Source organism: Magnolia sinica, chromosome 13 (assembly GCF_029962835.1).
Source record: "Magnolia sinica isolate HGM2019 chromosome 13, MsV1, whole genome shotgun sequence".
NCBI classification, from domain to species: domain Eukaryota; kingdom Viridiplantae; phylum Streptophyta; class Magnoliopsida; order Magnoliales; family Magnoliaceae; genus Magnolia; species Magnolia sinica.
Window position 1 is genome coordinate 28,216,791 of NC_080585.1, and position 21,155 is coordinate 28,237,945.

At 38.6% G+C, this 21,155-nt stretch overlaps 1 protein-coding gene across 6 annotated transcripts; it reads left to right on the forward strand.

The window, feature by feature from the left end:
* The first annotated feature begins 2,780 nt into the window (after nucleotides 1–2,780).
* On the forward strand, nucleotides 2,781–20,359 carry LOC131223368 (probable ADP-ribosylation factor GTPase-activating protein AGD14). Of its 6 annotated transcripts, none has more exons than XM_058218763.1 (14): nucleotides 2,781–2,898; nucleotides 3,060–3,161; nucleotides 7,599–7,660; nucleotides 7,972–8,059; nucleotides 8,160–8,221; nucleotides 8,300–8,390; nucleotides 8,543–9,031; nucleotides 10,609–11,163; nucleotides 11,568–11,732; nucleotides 11,808–11,912; nucleotides 12,029–12,112; nucleotides 17,428–17,569; nucleotides 17,650–17,695; nucleotides 19,749–20,359. In XM_058218763.1, exons 2-14 carry the CDS (start codon nucleotides 3,063–3,065, stop codon nucleotides 19,882–19,884), a joined length of 2,124 nt encoding a protein of 707 aa, XP_058074746.1. In that variant the 5' UTR covers nucleotides 2,781–2,898; nucleotides 3,060–3,062; the 3' UTR covers nucleotides 19,885–20,359. The 6 variants fall into 6 exon arrangements, 5 of the variants coding, with proteins under 5 accessions (XP_058074746.1, XP_058074747.1, XP_058074750.1 ...); XM_058218764.1 differs by having other exon boundaries at nucleotides 11,808–11,906; XR_009160399.1 differs by lacking the exon at nucleotides 19,749–20,359 and having other exon boundaries at nucleotides 11,848–11,906.
* Nucleotides 20,360–21,155: the final 796 nt, after the last annotated feature.

The window sequence follows — 21,155 nt, forward strand, 5'->3', positions numbered from 1 at the left end:
ATGGAGACCATTCTCTTAAATGGGCATTCCTTGGGGCTATTTTAGTAGAAATCCCTAAAGTTAATAGGCTCGACCTATTATTTCCTCTAATGTGGTGCACTTGAATTTGGATTAGCCAGATTTTTAATCTCAAATCTTAGCATGAATTAAGGAAATGATGTACCCAAACTCGCGATGGGTCCCACAGAGCTTATTGTTGAATGGGCTCCCTACAATAAGGAAATTTTCGTACGTTCTAATCGGTCTATGATTTCGGGGCGTGGATTGCGTCCTACCCTGCACGAACGGTAATCCGTCCAAGCAGGGCTCTGGGAGGCCCAACGTGATGTAAGTATTTTATCCACACAGTTAATCATTTTTATATAATTATTTTAAGGTATGAGCCAAAAATTGAGGTAGTTACAGGGCTTAAGTGGACCACAAAGTGAGGATTGAACATCCACCATTAAAAACCTCTAGGGTGCTGGAGAAGTGTCCGATCAAGTTGAAATTTGTGTTTTCACTTCATCCCGGTCTGCATGACCTTATTAATAGGTTGGGTGGTAAAAAATACATCACGGTGGCCATTAGAAAGGTTTCAATGGTGGGTATCATCATCACTACAGCTTCCTTTGATGTGGTCCACTGGAGTTGTGTATCTACTTCATTTTTTTCATAATACCTTAAAATGATCTAGAAAAGCGAGGAACAGTGTGTATAAAATATTTACAGGGGTAGGACGCAATCCGCGTCTTGATTTCGGAAGCGGATGGCGTCCTACCCCCGCCCGTCTCCAGCTGGTAAGGGGCAGCGGCTTTGAGTGACCACCGTGATGTTTGAATGTTATCCACACTGCCTATACTTCTTCTTCTTCTTCTTCTTTTTTTTTTGTGTCATTTTAGGTTGTAAACTAAAAAATGAGGCAGATCCAAGGCTCAAGTGGACTACACAATGGGAATTAAACTCCTACTGTTGAAAACTTCTTGGGGGCCAAGGAAGTTTTGGATGGAGCTGATATTTGTGTTTTCTCTTCATCCTTAACTTTATTAATAGGTTGGATGGCAAATAAACATTACCCAGGGACCTAGAAAAGTTTCAACTGTGAAAATCATTATCATCGCTGCTTCCTTTGGTGTGGTCCACTTGAGATTTTGGATCTGCCTCATTTTTGGGCTTATCCTCTAAAATGATACAAAAAAAGTGGATAGACGGTGTGGATAAGACCATTACATCACGTGGCCACTCAAAGCTGCTGCCCGTTCCCAGCTGGAGAAGGGCGGGGTAGGACGCAATCCGCGTCCCATGATTCCGAGCAATTTCTATACTTTCTCCCCTAAAAAAGAGAAACGGATTGGCTACCCCACCATGATGTATGTGTGTCATCTATTCCGTTCATCCATTTTTAAGGATCATTTTAGATTTTAATTTAAAAAATGAGAGGGATATAAATCTCAGGTGGACCACACCACAGGAAAACAATAGCGATTGGATATCCACCATTAAAATCCTCCTAAGGCCACTGTACTATTTATTTAACATCCAATATGTTAATTAGGTCATACAGGCCCAGATGAAGGGAAATAATAAATATGAACTTGATCCAAAACTTTTATGGCCCAAAAAAGCTTTTAATTGTCGACGCTCATTAAACACTGTTTCTAGTAATGTGGTCCACTTGAGATCGGGATATACCTCATTTTTGGTATAATACCAGTAAATGATCTCTAAAAATAGATGGACAGTATGGACGAAACACATACATAATGGTGGGTCCCACAGATCACCGAGCTGGTGACAGGGGAGTAGCCAATCCGTTTCCCCTATAAACATTCCCATTTCCGTACCGGCAAAAAAAAAAACTGGTCGCCACCCGGCAAAACCGCCGAAGTTTACTGTGTTTGATGGACGCAGCTAAAAAGATAAAAACGAACCGAAAGAGGGCCCCTTTTTCCCGGACTCGAACTGCCTGTGCCACCGCGCCATCAGGAACTTCCCGTTCGTGGAAGCTACGTGGGGCCCACCACAACGGCCGCGAGAATCACCCCAGCCATTCATGTTAAGAGTATGGGCCCATCATAATGTTTATATACCATCCAAACCGTTCAGAAGGTTATTCCCATTTTGTGAACTGAAAACACAAATATTATTTTAATTCGAAATTTCTGTGGCGCCACGAAGGTTTCAGTGATGGACGGTCGATCCCATTGTTTCCCGTGGTGTGCCCCACCTGTATTTTGAATCTGCCTCATTTTTGGAAATATATCTTAACATGATCTACAAAAACTTATGGACGGAGTGGATTTCTCTCTGACTTCGCGGTGGGCACCACATAGCTTCCACCAACAGGAACTTAGTGTTGGCGGGGGCAACAAGCAATTCGCGTCCACTTTTACCTGCCGCGCTTGAGATCCATCGCAATTTGCCAATAAATCACGACCACGTAGCTACTCATTCAGATCATCCTGACCGTTCCTCTGGTTACCCTGCCAAGGATGTGTAACTTGTCAAAATCACACTGATAAGAATTTCTAACCTATCCTTATTTCCATTGAACTCAAGACCGTTGGCCATTTTCATTTCTAACCATTAGTTTTAAGACCACCTATCAGGCCAATAGAACTACTTGACAGACGCGAAATTTCTGCGGCCATCTATCCATATTGGGCGCACCAGATGGACCGTCTGGAACCCAGAATATCCGTCCAAGCAGACAATGCGACGGATTTCCACCGCGACGGACCAGACCAACCTTCAAATGAAAGATCCGTCTCTCCATTTTTAAGTAAAAAAGCGGAGCCTCCCCTATAACAGAAAAAGAATATCTTCATCTGCATTTGCAACCGCCATTGCACGATCTCTTCAGCTCCGGCCGAAATCTCAGCCGTACATTCCCTTCATCCGAATCTCAATCCCAATCAGGTCAGTCTCCTTTCTCCTCTCCTCAAAATTCCTCACAATTCGCCATTTCCGATCTCAATGCCTCACATCTAACTGTCGGATTTGAAATGAATGGCATGAAATTCATCGAATTTCTTCCCATGGTCGATGAACTTCATCCTAATTTCTGAATCGATGTCCAGAGAATGGCGAGCCGGATGAAGGAAGATGAGAAGAACGAGAAGATCATCCGTGGTCTTCTGAAGCTCTCTTCAAATAAGAGATGTATCAATTGCAATAGCCTGGTATGATACCGCCAACGATCGGAATTCTGTTTCCTTTTACAATATGATATCACCGGCATTCGTAATTCTGTTTCGTTTTAGAATGTGATCTCCAGCATTTGCAATTCTGTTTTTATTGAGAATGCATTTCATCGTTGAATTGTACAGACATATATTTTTGTTGTATTTTAGAGATAGAATTCAGTGCTGTGGAATTTGATTTTCAGAAAAAAAAAAAAAAAAACCCCCATTTTGAACAATGTGTTGGGATTCCCGCCCGCTGTCATTGGGAGGGAGGCATGTTTGGCAATATCTTTTCCATGAATTGTAAGCTTCGGTTGTATAATTGTGGATGAATTAATCTTCGGTTCAGACAATTGCTGATCAAAAGAGAGTTTGCACGTAACATCGTAACAAAATTCTCTGATGTATTTAAAAAATTCCCAAATCTGATATGGTAATTGTAAAAAGAATAAGGAAAAGTCTGAAAAAAAAAAAAAAAAAATCATTTGGTACAATGCTGGTTGCATGGCCATATTTTATATGAGTTCCGAAGGAAACATGTGGCAGACATGTATATGATCTGAACTGCTTGTCTGAAAGTTCCATTCATGGATGGGCCTTAAATCAGAGGTTATTGCTGCTTGGTGATAGCATGGATAGAAATGGCCTGCATCTTTATTTATTTTTTACATCTGTTTGAATATGAGAATTTATTATGTGTAAAGAAAGGAAGAAGAAACAAAATTACGAAGGAAGAAGAGATTGTGCCAGAAATAAAAACTCTGTATGAGCTTCCGCATTAGCCGACATTGCAGAACATTAGCTTCCCTCTTAATACAGACAAAGCAACATTTAACCCAAAAGCTATGTCCCGGATTTCATAAGAAATGAAAGCAAGCCTCCAGGTTCCTTCACAATTTTGAAGCCCAGGACATAGCCCTGGAAGGATCGCCTTCAATGACTATCCTTCCAAGGAATTGGCTAGGTATACAGAAACATAGTGACTGCCCTTTGTAATTTTGGATTATTTCCATGTACCATGAGACATGGTGACTTCGATTTGGGTGGCCACTGTCAATGGATTCAATCTTAAATTCTTCACCATTCTATCCCTCTATTCATTGTTCTACAGTTTTTGTTGTAGTAGTTCAACAAAAGAGACTATAAAACTGTTCCTTGTCAAACCTTCTAAAGTTTCACTTGTCTTAAAACTCAAGAGACTACATTGGGGAGATGTGAAAAGGAAGAAAAGAGAGGAGAATATTTTCTTCATTTCTGTCTCCCTCTATTAGCTCTTATTTATAGACTGTCTGTTGTAACTGATAAGGTCAAAATAAATGCAAATGAAATCTAAAAGATACCCCATTATCTCTAAGCATATGATGCACCACAAGACAAATAAATATCCGTACTCTCAAATTCATATACACTGCAAAGCATGTATATCGAAGACTATATGAAAGGATCTGATATTTGGTTTCTTGGCTTAGACTTGTTTGGATGTACCCCAAGTCATGCTTTGTTGCCCCATTTTCCACCCCAATCTTGGATGATTTTTGTGTAAATTGGGCGATCAATTACCATGTTACATGCAAAGTTATCCAAACAGGACCTCAACAGTTCATTATATCGTATAGATAAAAGGCTAATGAAATAGCTTCTAACATAGCCAAGGACGGAAATAATATTACTGGGAATATGTTTGCTTCATCCTTCCTGCATCTCTCTCCTCTGGGTACAGCTTCATTACCTATACAAAAAGAGGGGGGGGGGGGGGGGGGGGGGGGGTTGGAGAAAGAGAGAAAGAAAGTCTGCCAATCCATCTCCCATGTCGTGGGCTAAAACATATCGGTTAACATAACATGGTAGCATTTGCAATATATGTACTATATATGTATTGTTCCTATGACATTAGACTTCTTCATCCTGTCAGTTGCTAAATTATGACTAGTTTAGAAATGGGTGTTATTGTTTTGAAGCATTGAGGATTGCATGGGATTATTGGCTTGATGCTTGTTGGTTTTATAAGAATAAAGTAGACATATAGAATTGCAATAACTATCATGGGATTAAACTTATGAGCTATACTATGAAACTGTGGGAGATAATGATTGAGCAAAGAGTAAGGTATGAGACAAATGTATCAAAAAATCAATTTGGTTTCATGCCTAGGAGGTTCACCACTGAACCAATTTTCCTTCTTAGGCAATTGATGGAGATAAGGAGAGAAGGAAGGATCTCCACACAATCTTTATTGACTTATAGAAGATAGGGTCTCTAGAGATATAATTGTGTGTGTGTGTGTGTGTGTGTGTGTGTGTGTGTGTGTGTGTGGAGGGGGGTTGTAGGGGGTTGAGATGTTATATTAACATGATTAAGGATATGTGTGAGGTAGAAATGAAGAAAATGAAGGCTACTAATGGAGAGAAAAGTGAGTTCCCAATTAACGTATGCTTGCATTGGGAACCAGCATTGAGCCCGTACCTTTTCGCATTGGTTATAGACGAGTTAATCACAGGCATTTGGAGGAAGAGATCCCATGGTGTATGTTGTTTGCAAATGACATAGTTTTGATTGACAAGACAAGGGAGGGTATAAACACAAAGCTAGATTTATAGAGGTGTGCTCTTGAATCTAAAGGATTTAAAATTAATCAGACTAAAACAACGTATATTGAGTGCAATTTTAGTAACAATGCAAGTAAAAATGAGGAATTAGTTAAGATTGTTGGCCAAGAAATTTTGCAAAACAACCACTTTCTATACCTTGGGTTTCATGAGCGCAGGGAGATTGAGAATGATGTTGCCTATAGAATTCAAGCCGGGTGGAAGAAATGGAGATGTGCCTCTAAAGTTTTATGTGATTGTTGTGTACTGCTCAAACTAAAAGGGAAATTTTATAGGATAGCTATAAGACCATCCATGTTGTATGGGATAGAATGTTGGGTAGTTAAGCAACAAATTCATAGGATAAGCGTCGCTAAAATGAGGATGTTGAGATGGATGAGTCGCAAGACAAAGAATGACGGAGTTAGAAATGAATGCATTCAAGGGAACTTAGGAATAGCACCAATAGGTAATAAAATGAGGGGAAATAGAATTAGATGGTCCGGTCATGTGCAACGGAGACCAAGAACCACGCCAATTAGAAGTACTGAGTTGGTACAAGTTGAAGGCTCTAAAAGGGCAAGGGAAAGGCCCAAAAGGATATGGTTGGAGGCAGTGTTTGAAATATCGGTATCGCATTACATAGTGCATCATTGGGATACAGCCATACAAGTACATATCGGTTATCGCATGGGATATATCGTTTGTATCTAGTAATTTATTGCACTTTTTGGGAAACATGGGAAAACATTGGGAAAATGTTTGAATTTTTCAATGAAACTTGAGGGATTGTTAAAAAAGACCATAATACATACTTTTAAATCATAACATCTCCAAAAAGAAGTGCACATAATAGGTTTCTTTTGTATAGTGTCTTAAGCTATGCGTTGTCTGACTGAACTAATGCAACTATATTTGAATTAAATGCATAACATTTAGAGTGTATGTGATGATCATTTTATCAAAAACTCCTAAATACTTCAAAATTAGTCTCAATTGATAGTTGGTTGAAGGAAAATTTTGAAGAAAAAAACTTTTTATTATTTTTAATTAAAAATGATTTTTATTTTTGAAAATTGACAAGGACTTGATAAATCAGTAGATCAGCCCTCATACATGCTTGATTTCATGTTTGGAGTGCGACATTGCAAGCAATTTGAGAGAAATTGGGAAATTTTTTATTTTTTTCCCCAAATTTTCCCAAATCAGACCATCTACACTCAATCGAATTTCAAAATTAGAGCGTATTTGATGATCATTTCATCAAATACTCTTAAATACTTCGAAATTAGTCTCAATTGACAGCTGGTTGAAGGAAAATTTCGAAAAAATAAAACATGAAGAACCAATGGTTATCGAAATCAAAGCTCCAACTCCATGATTTTTCATACAAAACATAAAGAACTAATGGATTTGTAACCATTTGACACTGATTTAACATAATTTCAACAAAAAAAAAAATGAAAATGCTCACCGGATCAAACATGTAGGATACATCGGCACTACCGGTGCGTTTCGTATCGCACAGGCAAGACACAAGATATATCATGGGATATATCAGCCGAGATCGTCGATATGACCTATGCTCTAACTAAATGTATGGCCCTTGATAGAGTGGAATGGCCAAATAAGATTCATGCAGCCAACCTCAAGTAATTGGGATAAGGCTTAGATGATGATGAAGATGATCATGCTGGTTGGTTTTCTTTCAATGTTTCTTGTATCACATTGTGCTGTTGTTTTGAAGTGACCATAATCGATTGATGTGGAAAAGAGTTATTTAGATTTGGCACTCAAACAATGATTAACCAGACTAAGATTTTCTTTTCTTTTTCTTTCTCGCAAGCAGGGACCACAATATGTCTGCACGAACTTCTGGACATTTGTTTGCACGAACTGTGGTGGAATTCAGTAAGTGATAATGGGAGCCATTAATAACCTTCTGCTTCAGTGGGTTTTTTTTTCCTGTTTTCTTCACATATTAGTGGTCTTTCTGGCTTCCCCCATTCATTATACAATGCATGTAATGATATTTCATAGTGATGTTCTGTGCTGAAATTTTGAATGAGATTCCTGATTCTTTTGGATGACGTCCTCTAACAAAAAAGATCAATTTCATCACAATACCATCTCCTGGTGAATCGATATTGCACATTCTAATTTTTTATTGAAGATACTATCATTTGTGCTGACTTAAATTTCAACTATGAAATCATTTCTAGTCGGGAGTTCACCCACCGTGTGAAGTCAGTGTCCATGGCAAAATTTACTTCACAAGAAGTTAGTGCTCTTCAAGGAGGGGGAAACGAGGTATGCACGCGTGCACCTTTTTGGCATTGTTCTTTCTGCTAAATAACCATCTCGAACTTCTCTCTCACTTATTCAAGTGGTTCTTTACTCATTTTCAAAGTGTGCAAGGGAAATCTATTTCAAAGAATTAGACCCACAACGTCATTTTCTACCTGATAGAAGGTTATTACTGAACCTATGCCTTACTATGTCTTTGGAATCTTACAATGGCTGAAATTCAATGCACACGTTTGCTTCCAGTAATGTCGAGAAACTCAGGGACTTCATCAAGCATGTCTATGTGGAGAGAAGATATACCGGGGAGAGTACTGGGAGGCTTTCAAGGATGAAGGTTTGCTAAGCCGTTTTTAATTATGAACTTACAAAAGTTTTGCTACGCAGTTCTTTGCTAGTAATGCGCAAGCATTGTCTGAAGTTTCTTGGAACTTTTCCCAGCTGGAGCTAATTTCATTTATAAAACATGGTTCTTCTATGTAAATGCAGGGTGAGAGGGATGATGCAAGTGAAAACAGGAGGGTTGATACATTCCGTGGTAGTTCCCGGAGCCCACCATATGAGGATACATATGAAAGTCGTCGCCATGATTGGTCTAGTCCTGGTGGAAGGAACAGTGACAGAAATTTCAGATACAGCTATGATGAAAGAAAAAGTCCTCGATCCAATCTGGAAACTCGAAGGTATGGTAGTCAGAGGAGAAGTACTGCCCGGTTTGAAGTCGTAGATGATAGGGTTCGGGATGATAGATTTCGAAACAGAAACCAAAATAGGAAACCTGAAGACCGCAGTCTTTCTGAAGGAGCATCCAAGCCAGAAGGGAGGTCACCAAATCATCAGAAGGATGTGGATACGTCTAGTCCTCCAGTGGTGCGCCCTGTTAGAGATATCCTTGGAGAGGATGTTCCACCTCTTCAGATTGGTGACAGTCCCAAAGCAAATGGTAGCATGTCTGCTGATGCCTCTGCACGAACACAGGTGGAATTTCTTATGAACTATGAAATGAATTAGGGGTAGCAGTGGGCCAGGTGGCCCAGTCCTGTAGAGCCAAGGATTGGCCCCTAAACTTGGTCTGAGGGCCATGTTGGGGCCTGAAATTTAGCCCCAATGTTCGTGCTAGGTGAGGCCAGGGCCAATGATGAATGGGCTGGCCCAGTCTAATAGTCAAGTGGGTCACCATTATACAAAAGGAGTGGATGATTTAAAGATGCTAGTGAGCAGTTCCCATTTAACGAACATGTGGAGTTTAAAAGTACTCCTGGACAACGGCCATGTTTCTGCGATCATAATGAGACTCGTCGTGGATGGGGGTATATCTCAAAAAAAATCTTAAATTTTGACTATTTCAAACTTCCATAATTCACTCTTTTCCTAGAAGGACCGGCCAAGGAGTTTTTGGCCTAATTAGGGCCGGGGTCTTGGGCCGACCCCAGCCCAGCCCATTGCCATCCCTAAAATGAATTTTTTGTGCTTTTAATCAAATTCTTTAACAAAAAAAAAAATGTCTAAAGTGACCGAAATGTCAACAGTGAGGCAGTTGCATGGTTGGTGACAATATCAACATTATCATATAATCATTAATGTTAAAATCCCTTTTTGTTGAAAGGCTCATAGACAAACGGTAGAGTGATATGACGGGGCTATGCATGATTTCCATGTTCAATATAGCATTGGAACTTTTCAAATAAGATTAATGAAGACATTATTTTCTTTCAGTCATGCCAAGAGAAAAGTTCAGAGGTGCTACAAAAAGTATAATTACAGCAGAACTGTGTACTAATCTTCAGAAATAGGATTGTTGGTGCAAAGAGAAAAGAAGAGAAATGATGATAACAATAAGAGTGAAGAGATCGATGAATGTGGCCAACACAATTCACCTCACGTCTAGGCATGACGAAATTGAGTACACCTAGGTCTGCTGCTTATGCTTGGCTCCTGGGCTGTATAAATGAGATTGAATTTGGAAAGAAAAGGAAGAAATGGTATCCTTTATTAGAAGCATATATTATCCTCTAAGAAGCGTTTTCCAATTATTCAGATATATACCTTATCAATAAATTCTGTCACTATAAAAAATTAAGGCCTGTTCGGCAGATGCCTGAAAATGGGCTCATAGCATTTTCGTTAATCATAAATATGTATTGTGATCATTATCTATTATACATAATTCGTTTTGGCAATCATAATTATGCATGATCTCTAATGCATAATTACGATTAGCTAAAATGAGATTAACCAATTTTCAAGCGTCTGCCAAACAGGCCCTTAAAACTTCAAAATAATCATTTCTTTTAAATGGATGAGGAAACTTTATTAAATTGATAACATAACTTCAAGATAAGCTACTTCCTACATTCTAGTGTAATCCATCTACTGAAGTTTTAAAGTCACTAACCGGCCTTCCTAAACCTCTGTAGCTTAAAAGTCATAGTTTAATTTGGCTTTTGGAGCTCATCTTTTATCCTCCTCTTTTTTTTCTTTTTTTTTTGTGTGTGTGTTTTGTTTTTCGCTTCTAACGTTTGAAGTCCTTATTACTCAATGGGTTGCCATTGCAGAGGACTGCATCTTCCAATAACTTGGTATCCACTGATAGGGGTTCAGCAGAAATCAAGAGGGTAAATTCAGGAAGCTTGATTGATTTTAATCTGGATCCTGAACCTCCAGTTGCTGCAGCATCCAGTGACCCATTTACAGGTCAAATTCAAACTGTTCCACAACCAACAACAAGTCCATCTGTTGATGGCGGCAATTGGGCATCGTTTGGTTTTGCAGGACAGGAAAAGGCACCCCAGTCTCCTTCAAATGCTACCACACTGGAATCTGCATTGTCACAATTGTCAGCTCCTGAAACTGCAGCTGCACCTCAGGCTCCATCAAGTGCTACCACACTCGAATCAGCATTGTCACAATTGTCAACTCCTGAAACTGCACCTGCAGAAAATATGTTAGCTTTGCCTGTCCATTATGTTGAGTCCTACATAAAAACTAATGATGGAAGGCAGTTGCCAGCCATGCAGCAAAAACAACAGCCTTCTTTATTTTCAGCTGTTGATGGTCAGTCTACTGTTCAGCAGGTCACACCACCAGTTGGCGGAGCTCCAAACAATCAGGTAACTCATGCCAGGTGGTCCTCTCTAATTTTTGTTTTGTGATGCTACGTGGTTTTGGACTGTTTTTTGGTCCATGCAGCCTTTTGCCTATTCATTAATTGCAGAAAGTCAAGCCTGGCAATGCCTGTAATTCAGGCCTGATCATGACCCGTAATGGTCATAAAATGGGCCTGTAATGAGGATTTGTGGGTTCCTAAAAGGAAAGATCCATCAAACCTGGGCTCAGCCATGGCCCATTCATTAACCAGGCCTGAAATTCAGGTCAGTGTCAAACCCACACGCGTAAAAACTGGGCCAAAGCCTGGTCCATGGTCAGTCAGGCCTGGAAGCATGACAGGCTAGCCCAGCCCAAATGTTACATATGCAGAATGCGCTACATAATTCTGCAATGGAATTCTTCACAGCAATTAAATTCATTGCTAGCACCAAATGCCCAAGGACTTCTGACTGCTCCGCCCACACAACCATCTCAAGCTGGCTCAAAACTCCCACAAGCAATGGGTGCTGCAATTCCATCACAACCTCTCCCTGCAGAAGCAAAACCAAGTGGAAGAAAAGAACTTCCAGAGGTATTCATGTTCCCATTTATGTCATGGGGTTCTTATCCTATTTAGCATTCTTCACAAATAGTGAATGTTCTGCAGGACCTTTTCACTATAACTTATTCGCCTGCACCTGTACCAGTTCTGGGTTGGCAAGCTGCTACACCTCATGGCATGGGATTTGGCATGCAATATCCGAACGTGATGGTAATTCATATGCCAAGAAAATCACTATTGTTTCTATCACTATTGCAGCCCATATGTTTTGCATTTGGTCACGCAAGGTACCTGACAATAATGGAAAATATGGATTTTTCTTGCAGTCAATGCCTGCATTTCCCCAGCAATCAAAATCTACCAACCCGTTTGATCTTGGCACTGAACCAACTCCAGTTCATGCCTCAATGGTGAGTTTTTCTTTTCTTTTCTTTTTTTTTTTTTTACTTGTTTTTGCTTGAGTTACTGCTTTAGATTTTTCTTGCATTATGTTCTACCAGTATACTGAGGGAACTAGTAATGAATGGTTAGTGTTAGAGTACACAGCTTTTTGTGTACATGCAGAGCACCATACTGACGTAATCAAGAGATCATAGATCAAGGATCCTAGAGGAGGAGAAAACAAAATAATTCTTTCTTCTCTTCTTTTCCCTATTTCTATAATTAGGAAGTCATATCATATGTGACATGCTTGTACCGTCATCAATAGGAATTTTATAGTCGTTTCTTGGACCTTTTGGTTGCTGTTTTAACTTTTTCAAAAGGTAGGTCAAGTAGACAGAATCGAGTTATAGAGAAGAGGTCAAGCTATGAGGCCCAGGAATTCAGTTGACTACCTTTTGGTAGAAATATTATATGCTTTTATTTGAGAAATATTTTGATTCAATTAATGCGAAATTGTGCATTGAAGGATCAAACTACATGTCAAAGCTGCTCAGTGCTTTAGAAATAAAAGCTGTTACCTTTTATCCTTTTTGAGAAAAAAGGAAAAAGAAAAAAAGTATCTTTTTTTTTTCGTTTAAAGATATGACAAGTTAAAGTTTGGCTTGATTTTTCTAGTTAATTTATAGGAATTAAATGATGTATCGAGAATTGCTTCAAATTTGATTCTGTTCAACTGATGACTGCATGTTGCTTCAAAAAGCTCAAAGAGGTGAGGCACAATATGTGAGGACTAAAGGGACACTGAAACATGATTCGAGGAAGAAAATCAATTTGCTTTGCTTGGTAAGGGATTAAAACTATTTTTCCAAAAAGTTAAATGGTGGGAAAAGCAGTTTCCCTTTGATGTGATGTTTTGAGTGGAAAACTTGGAGGGAAAAGAGGTTTCCCTTTAAAAATTGCTACCCAAACAACTGAAAATGCAAACGGAAAGCACTTCCTTCCCAGTTTCTCTAGCAGAACAAACAGATGCCTTCCCTAGCGCTAATGTCAGTTTACCATCCATTTATCACAATTTCACTTTCCCTTGCATTCCCCTAGTTTGGCCCCAATCCAATTTTTCCGTTAGTCCAAACATTATTTCTTTTCTTTTCTATTTTCTGGACATCAGGCCATGTTTTTTTTTCACATGAGATTGAAATGATGTTGGATATGCAGAAGAGCCATGAATCAGTCCCCAGATATGCACAGTTTCATTTTCCTTTCATTCAGAAGCTGCAAGTTGTTGAGTGTGCCAGGGAGCCTAGAGTTACTTTCCAATCATGTATTTTACCCTGAACTTGACCTTTTGACATGAACAGAATGAAGGCTAATTTGGGTTGGATCAGTCTGATGTGATGTTCTGGGAAGTTGCTTTTTCTCTGCGGGTTCCTCTTGTATCTTGGATCATGTGGACCTTTTCTGATTTGTACCTCTATTTCTGAAGAAGGCGATGAGGATGGCATGGAGGGGAGACTCCCTCACCCTTCTATTGCTATCCTATGAATTTCAACTTAAGATCACTTGTTAGTGCTCCATTGATTGCTTGTTTTGAGCTCATGCTCCTTGTAGCTCTCTAGGGGAAACAACTTGGTTTCCACAACAATCCAAACAGAGATGTAAGTCGATGCTATTAACAAATTTCAACACCGTTGATAACTAACACTATTTTGAGGGAATTAACAATGTGGATAAAGTGTATAACCCAACCACACAGAAGATCAAAATCGAAAAATTCTGTAAGCAACCTAATATGATTTCCAATGGAGCCACACAAATTTGAGAAGAACCGGGAAGATAAAAGATACATAATCAGCCATGATCAACCACTGTTCAAATCTGATTAACAACTGGTCAACATCATTGAAGGTTGGAAGCTTGGTTCATCAATGTCATGGAAGGGCGCAGAAGATGAGTGAACAAAAAATATTTTTCTTTTTGCACAACGGATAATTTATTGGAACTAAAAAGGATCTGAAGATCCAACGTACAAAAGCTACACATACAAAGGCCACAAATCAGATTGGAGGGAAAAGATTGGGCTCCCGCATTTTAATGAACTGTTTAACTGAAGGGAAACAGCCAAAATACCTCACAAGGTCGGATCAGTCATTCCCAATCTCAAGAACTGACAGCCCACTGAATTTTGAGGTCACAGATTATCACTCAATAATCGCTCCTTTGACCTTGTCAATCAGGGGCTTGGACCATGGGCTCTAATGCTAGTGTGGATGTCATCCATTGGGTGCAAGCACCCAAAGGCTTTGATGAAGCATAACTTTCTGCCAATTAGTCATTTGGAGTGATTAATAGCTCATTTCAATGCTCTGTTCAATATATACGACAGCTATTTCTACCATTCAAAAAATGATTGATGGCTATTTCTACACTTATTAATAGATTTGAGAGTTTTGCACCTTAAAATTGACTCGGAAAATTAGTGAGGAATTTGTAGCTTTAATATATCTATTTTTTGCATAGTCAGGTTTATTGACATCATTGTGGAGATTAGTTTTAAGGTTAGGTTTTAACACAATAGCTTCTTTTCAGATATTGTAACAAAGTTCTTTGGATTATGTTAATAGAAAATTTGGATTGGTTTTGCTCCAAAGTGGAGACACCCCCTTTGTTGTTGCTAGTGACTAAAACATCAGCAGTATTATTGATGATATTACTTATATTATCAGTATCGCTACCTTGGTGATACCGAAACATCTGGAAGACGCGATATTTTTCCTAGTATTAGCGATAATATCTCCGACATCGCCGAAATAATGTCTATGTATCAATATCACAATAATATCATCATTTCCCTTAGTGTATTAATGCCTGGTGTTGGCTATACTAGTGATGTTATCTCTGACACAAGGCAGGCTCCCAGAAACATGTGTAATTGCTGAAAATTAGAGCAAAAACAATAGAACATAGAAAATACATTTTTCGAGTGTTTTTTTAGTTTTTGAGAAATCTCTTATGAGTTGAAAATCATATCTATTGGATTCTTTTGAGAAGAAGCTCCAATTCAAGGGATATTGGGGCAGCTAAAGCAATGGTGGGCTGGATCTTCGAAGGTGATCTTTTGCCACACAAAAAAAAAAAAAAAAAAAAAAAAAAATACACAATTTTTTTCTTAAGATTTGAGTATCAATTTCGACCCAGATCCATATCCATACATAATTCTCATGCATTGACATGGATTTGAGTGGAAATTTTCAAGATTTGGGAGTAAAAATTAGGTGAGATTAGGGAAATCCTATTTCCCTCATTTTCTCCCCTAGAATTACTAATTGAAGACCCAAATTATAGTATGTTGATGATAGTTGGATGATCCATCGATTCATGTAAACTTTTGATTTTTTAGAAAATATTTATTAAATTATTTAAATTTTCAAAAATTAATTAAAAAGCTATTTTATTTAGAAAATTAATTATCTATTTTATTTATATGGATGGATGTTGACGAATGATGTCTTCCAATTTTCGAGGAAAATATTACATTTTCATAGATTTGAAAATTATGATAAATAAAAAATCTTTTTATTTATATAAAAAATATTTTTCCATTTCAATTTGTTTCCGTAGATGTCTAGTTGTATGATGTATTTATGTCAGGATGGGTGCATTTTTAAGGGATGGATGCATGTACGCATGTATGTGTGTGTGCGAGGATGGATGGGTGGATGGTGGATCATGTATGACGTATCCAAGTGTGTATGCATGGATATGGTTGGATGGGTGGATGATGGATCATGTATGAAGTATCTAAGTGTTTATGCATGCATGGATGGATGGATGGATGGATGAGTGGATCATATGTGTATACACGCATGTACGTATGTGTGCATGCATGGATGACGTATTTAAGTGTGTATGCATGGATATGGTTGGATGGGTGGATGATGGATCATGTATGAAGTATCTAAGTGTGTATGCATGTATGTATGGATGTATGGATGTGTTAATGTATCATGTATGCATGCATGCATGATGGATATAGTAATGCATGCATGTATGTATAGATGGATGGATGGATGGATAGACATGTATGGATGTATGTATGTTTGCATGTATGTATCGATGTCTGCATGAATGGATGGATGGATCATGTATGTATGCATGGATGGATGGATGTAAGTTTGTACGTACGCATAGATGGATGGATGTATTATGTGTGGTTCTTTTCTGCATTTTTTATTCCTAAATACATACATAAACATGTGTCTTTTAGCATCTAACGGATAACACGGTTATTTTTATTTTTATTTTTAAAATGTCTTTTAGCATCTCCTAAAGTTTTACTAAAAAATCCCACCTCTTTCTCTATGTTTCCCTCAGTCAGTGATACTTTTCCAAGTATCGGCAATGTCGATACATGTTTCTGCATCCCCGGTCAGCAAAACATGTAATGATATTGATACTACGAACACTGGTTGTTGCTTCGCCTCTTTCTATTCAATGTGATTTCTTTGAACAATCATCTTTGTCTTTCACCCTGTTATTGGATTGTTGGAATCAGATTTCTTGCTTCATTGAAGATAGCTTTGGCTTGTTAGCAGGTGAGGCCATTGTTACCTAAATCATCAAACCCCCTACATGTGCAATCCGGATTATGGATCATTTGCAATCTGGGTCGCTATTTTTAGAAACCCGAAATTATGGTTTTATACTTTTACTATTGATTAAGTTTTAATCCAAATGTATATCTACAATGCAGAGATTTAGACTTCAGCAGCACGCATATAATACTATGCATGTGGTACCTCTAATAATGACATCCATGATTTCATAAATAAATTGCAATATGAATTCAAAAACATAAGTATATTGCATACACTTGGTGTATGTATTTGAGTGATCCACATAATCCTATGCCTAGTGACCATGTTAGAGGAAGTAGCGTACTGCATACCCATTCCCTTACCACGTACCGTAGCAACCCACAATCCAAGTAACATTGTAAGGCCTTGAAGTCAATGACAAAGAAAAATTACATTTATGCCCTCATAAGTCATGCATCTTTTAAAACAACTAAGAAAACAAAAGGTTAATTGCATTAGTCCATTGGAATGAGACACGTTACAGAAAGGTCCTGAAGTAGATAAAAATATGGTTAGTCTCTTAACACGACCAATGGTAGTTTCTTCAGATAAGCTGTGATGATCATGTCCAATGCTGTGTTTGCACGTGCCACCATCATGAAAATCTCGTTTACATTATTTCTTCTTTATTGATTTCTTCAAGCTTTTTATGAGAGCTTCCAGTTTCCACCTTGAAGTGCTTCCAATCTGTGTTTTCTGCTATGCAGTTCCCATCTATGGCATCTTTGCAACCAGTGCTACTAAACGTGTCTCTTTCTTCACCCCTATCGCGTAATTCTAGCTTTGGTGCCTCTTCCCCACAATGGGTTCCTCCCCAAATGACATCTTATCCATCGGCGATACCTCCAGGTAAACCACATTGAGATCATCTTGTATTATTTGTTTTATCACTTCTTCCATTTTTCTGATGTGAAGATTTGTGGCCTTAGGTGCATACATGATGCAACAAGCACCAAGTAATATGTCACCTATGCGGTAAGTCTCTTGGTATTTTTGTCATTATTTTTATGTATTTTTCTTCCCCAGCAGTCCAATAAGAAGGTAATTCTGTGACCTCTGAAGTTTTGTTATAAAATTAACAAAACTCTCCTATAACTCAAAATGGGATGCAAACTGCCCGTAACTGGCTGTTACAGGGGATAACTATAACCCCTAGTATGTCCAAATGAAAAGTGCCACATGTGCCTGTCAGAGGCAGGGATCGTACTGAAAAGAGCAAAATCATCCTTTAACTGCAGGACACAATCTGACAAGCACACGTGGCACTTTTCTTTGGGACACATCAGGGGTTACAAGAATCCCTTTTAACCCCCGGTTACTGATAATTGCACCCCTCAAAATGTGATGGTTGAAGTAGAAATCCACTGTTTTATTTGATGAATGACCAAAAAATACTTCCCAATGGCATCCTATGTTGTGTGTGATGACATGTTCTTAAGGCTTCCAAATGCCTTTTCCCTAGCAACAATGGGTGCAATTTGATGGAAGATTATTTGGATACTTCACCAAATTCAGTGGACGTGTTGATCTTTGTAACACTAGTTTTTAAGTTCTGTACTGCATTTTTAATGGAGGTTTTGGGGGAAAAAAGTTCTGACAAATTTCCCTTTTTCCTTTTTTCCTCTGATCGTCGATATCAGCTATCCACATCTCCCCCGTTCCAATGAAATCATGGCTGATGACCCATTCCAATGAACTCATGCCTGGTACTGCATCAGTTTGGTGAATCCAACAGTTACTTCTGCTGCAGCTTCTTCCTTCAGGAGAATCATATGACCTTCAACCAGGATATGCACGGTATTCAGTTAGCACAACTGGGGCCCATGGTTAGGTAATCCATCTGTAGTCTGCTAGGCCTTGGCATCGATGGACCGTGCCTCAAGAATCTCCTTGATTGGATGATCCTGACCACCAATCTTGGGTCTTTTCAGCTGATTGTGGGCCACTGTTATATCTCTTCGACTGTCTATTTGCAGGCCACACGTTGGAAGGTGAGAATGGTCCAATGTAAGAGAATTTTGGAGAATGGCCACAATGGGGCCCAACAAACCAATAGTCTGGATCATTGAACCATGACTCCCACTGGGTGGGAATACCGTGCATATGCTTGGATCGAGGATCATACAATTCTTCCAATCTCAAAATTACCTACTTTATTGCAAATGTTGAGCATGTATTGTTGATTACGCAGGCTCAATCACCTATATCTGATTCAATTGTTGGAATAGAGCTATGTAATAGGGAAAATGTACGTTAGTAGATTTCATGAACACCAAGACTGCCCACTGAATATTGAAAAGAAAGGGAATGATGCATTATATCTAAAAATAGATACAGATTTTGGATATGCTTCGACATGGTCTATTTTTGAGGAGATTCATGTTGGAGACACCAATGCTCAATCAGTGCTTGGAACAAAGGTAGGAAAATCTCATTTAGCATTCTCACATGACATGGGCATATGGGATTCCCTCCCCATGATATAAATAAAATTCCAATGTTCAACTAGCTGAAACCCTGAATACCATGGTTAAAAGACCTGGTGACTTGGATCAACTGGTTGTTCCAGAGATGAGTTGGGACCCACCCAAGTCAGGGCTGAATCAGCCTCATGGTATTGAACTGGCTCGGGTCTGAATACCAGAACCTCATAGAAAATGTAGGTACTAACTAAAATACAATAATCAACATTTGGAGCCAATTACTGCTTTGGGCCTGTTTGGATTAACCTGATTTTCTGCCCAAAATCAAGGGCAAGATTCCACATAGGACATCAATTATGCCAATGAGTGATTTGAATGTGCTGTTTATTTATGTATTCTACATTGCTAAACAATTTTCTGTAACAAAAAAAAAAAAAAAAAGCCAAAAAAAGAGGCTTGAACAGAGCCATTGGACTGGCTGGTTACATCCGAACTGGTCAAGCCTGCTAGCCTGGTTAGATTGTGTAGAATGGTGCATGCATGTATGAACTCATACGACTCACTAAACATTCTAACCTCTTTTTTTATGGGTGGAAACATTGCAGTCACCAAGATATTGGAGGCTTTGGAAGCGCAGGAGCTGCTTTTGGAATGTTAGGTGCCGACCAACAGTTCCCCAGATACCCCCAACCAACCACCCCGAATTCTATCTCCTCCCCTGGAGGAAACCCTTTTGGATAAAGATTGAAAAGAACAACATTTTGGATGCTGTTTTACGATCAGAATCTTGCATTGCCTGTTTATGTCCAAAGCAAAAGTTTGATCAGTATCTGTATCATTAAGGATAGAGCAGAATGTTATCTTAACAAATGAAGGATTTTCCAGCAATATTCAGCATTCATAAGGCCTATACTTCCATTTGACCATTTAAAATTAGTGAAGAGAAAAGAGGAAAAACAGCATATGATTGATTGAGAGAGACAGAGATGGCATGGAGTGAAGCTGTTCAAGGGGACCGAACCAATTTTTGTGGTTTTGGTTTTTGTGTAAATCTATCTTATTCTTTCATTGGTATTGTATATGTTTTGCCTTCTACCTAATGATTTATACCTTCTGTATCATCATCTTGTTGTTTGTGTTCTCTTTATGGTATGTAATTTTCTAAGGCTGCTGTTTGCTTTCCTTCCACAATAATAATGGATATTGTTTTGGGGTATGTGAAAGACCAGTGCAAAATAATACCGGTTAAGCAGACCTTGTATTAATGAGTGTTTATGAGGTTTTGCATATATTTTCTTTTTCTTTTTCTTGTTTTTCTTCTTGGTTTAGAGATTTCTTGGGTTCCAGGATCCTATTTGTTGTTTTGGTGAGGGATTCTGTTGAATTTTCCTTCTTTTTTATTTTCATTTCTTTCTATTCAGAAGAAATTTTTTAGCTCAGCTTCTATCATTCTGCTTTAGTCAACCTAATTTTACCATCTTCTAAAACCTTTCTGGAGATGCATTTGGATGCACGGTTGAATTAAATTACAATTATTGGTATGCTAAAGTGGAAAATGAATCACCAAACAAAAGTGGTAAAAACCAACTGGTTATTTCCATCCCCGTATGCACTCCAAATTGCAATTGCATTACATTCAAGTTGGACTTAAAAAGGGATTCAGGGCTACTTCATATGAATATTGGAAATCGTTACTAATTTTTTCATTTCCTCTTGACTGAACTGAGGGTGTGTTTGGATACAATCCATGTGGAAATGGAAATTGTTTTTCTACTGACAAAATAGTCAAGCTGTTGAATTGGAAGATCCCACTTCCTATCCAAGCAGGCACTTCAATTTTAGAGAGTTCTGCTCAAATACATCGCAACGAATTACAATAAGATACGTTGGGACTCTAGCCACTCTTTATTTTTGATGACACAAACCATTTATTTGATGGGGCTCCTCTTGGATGGGTGAAAAAAAAACAGGAAAGAAAAAAAGAGAAACTCCTCCATGATTGAATATTTTAG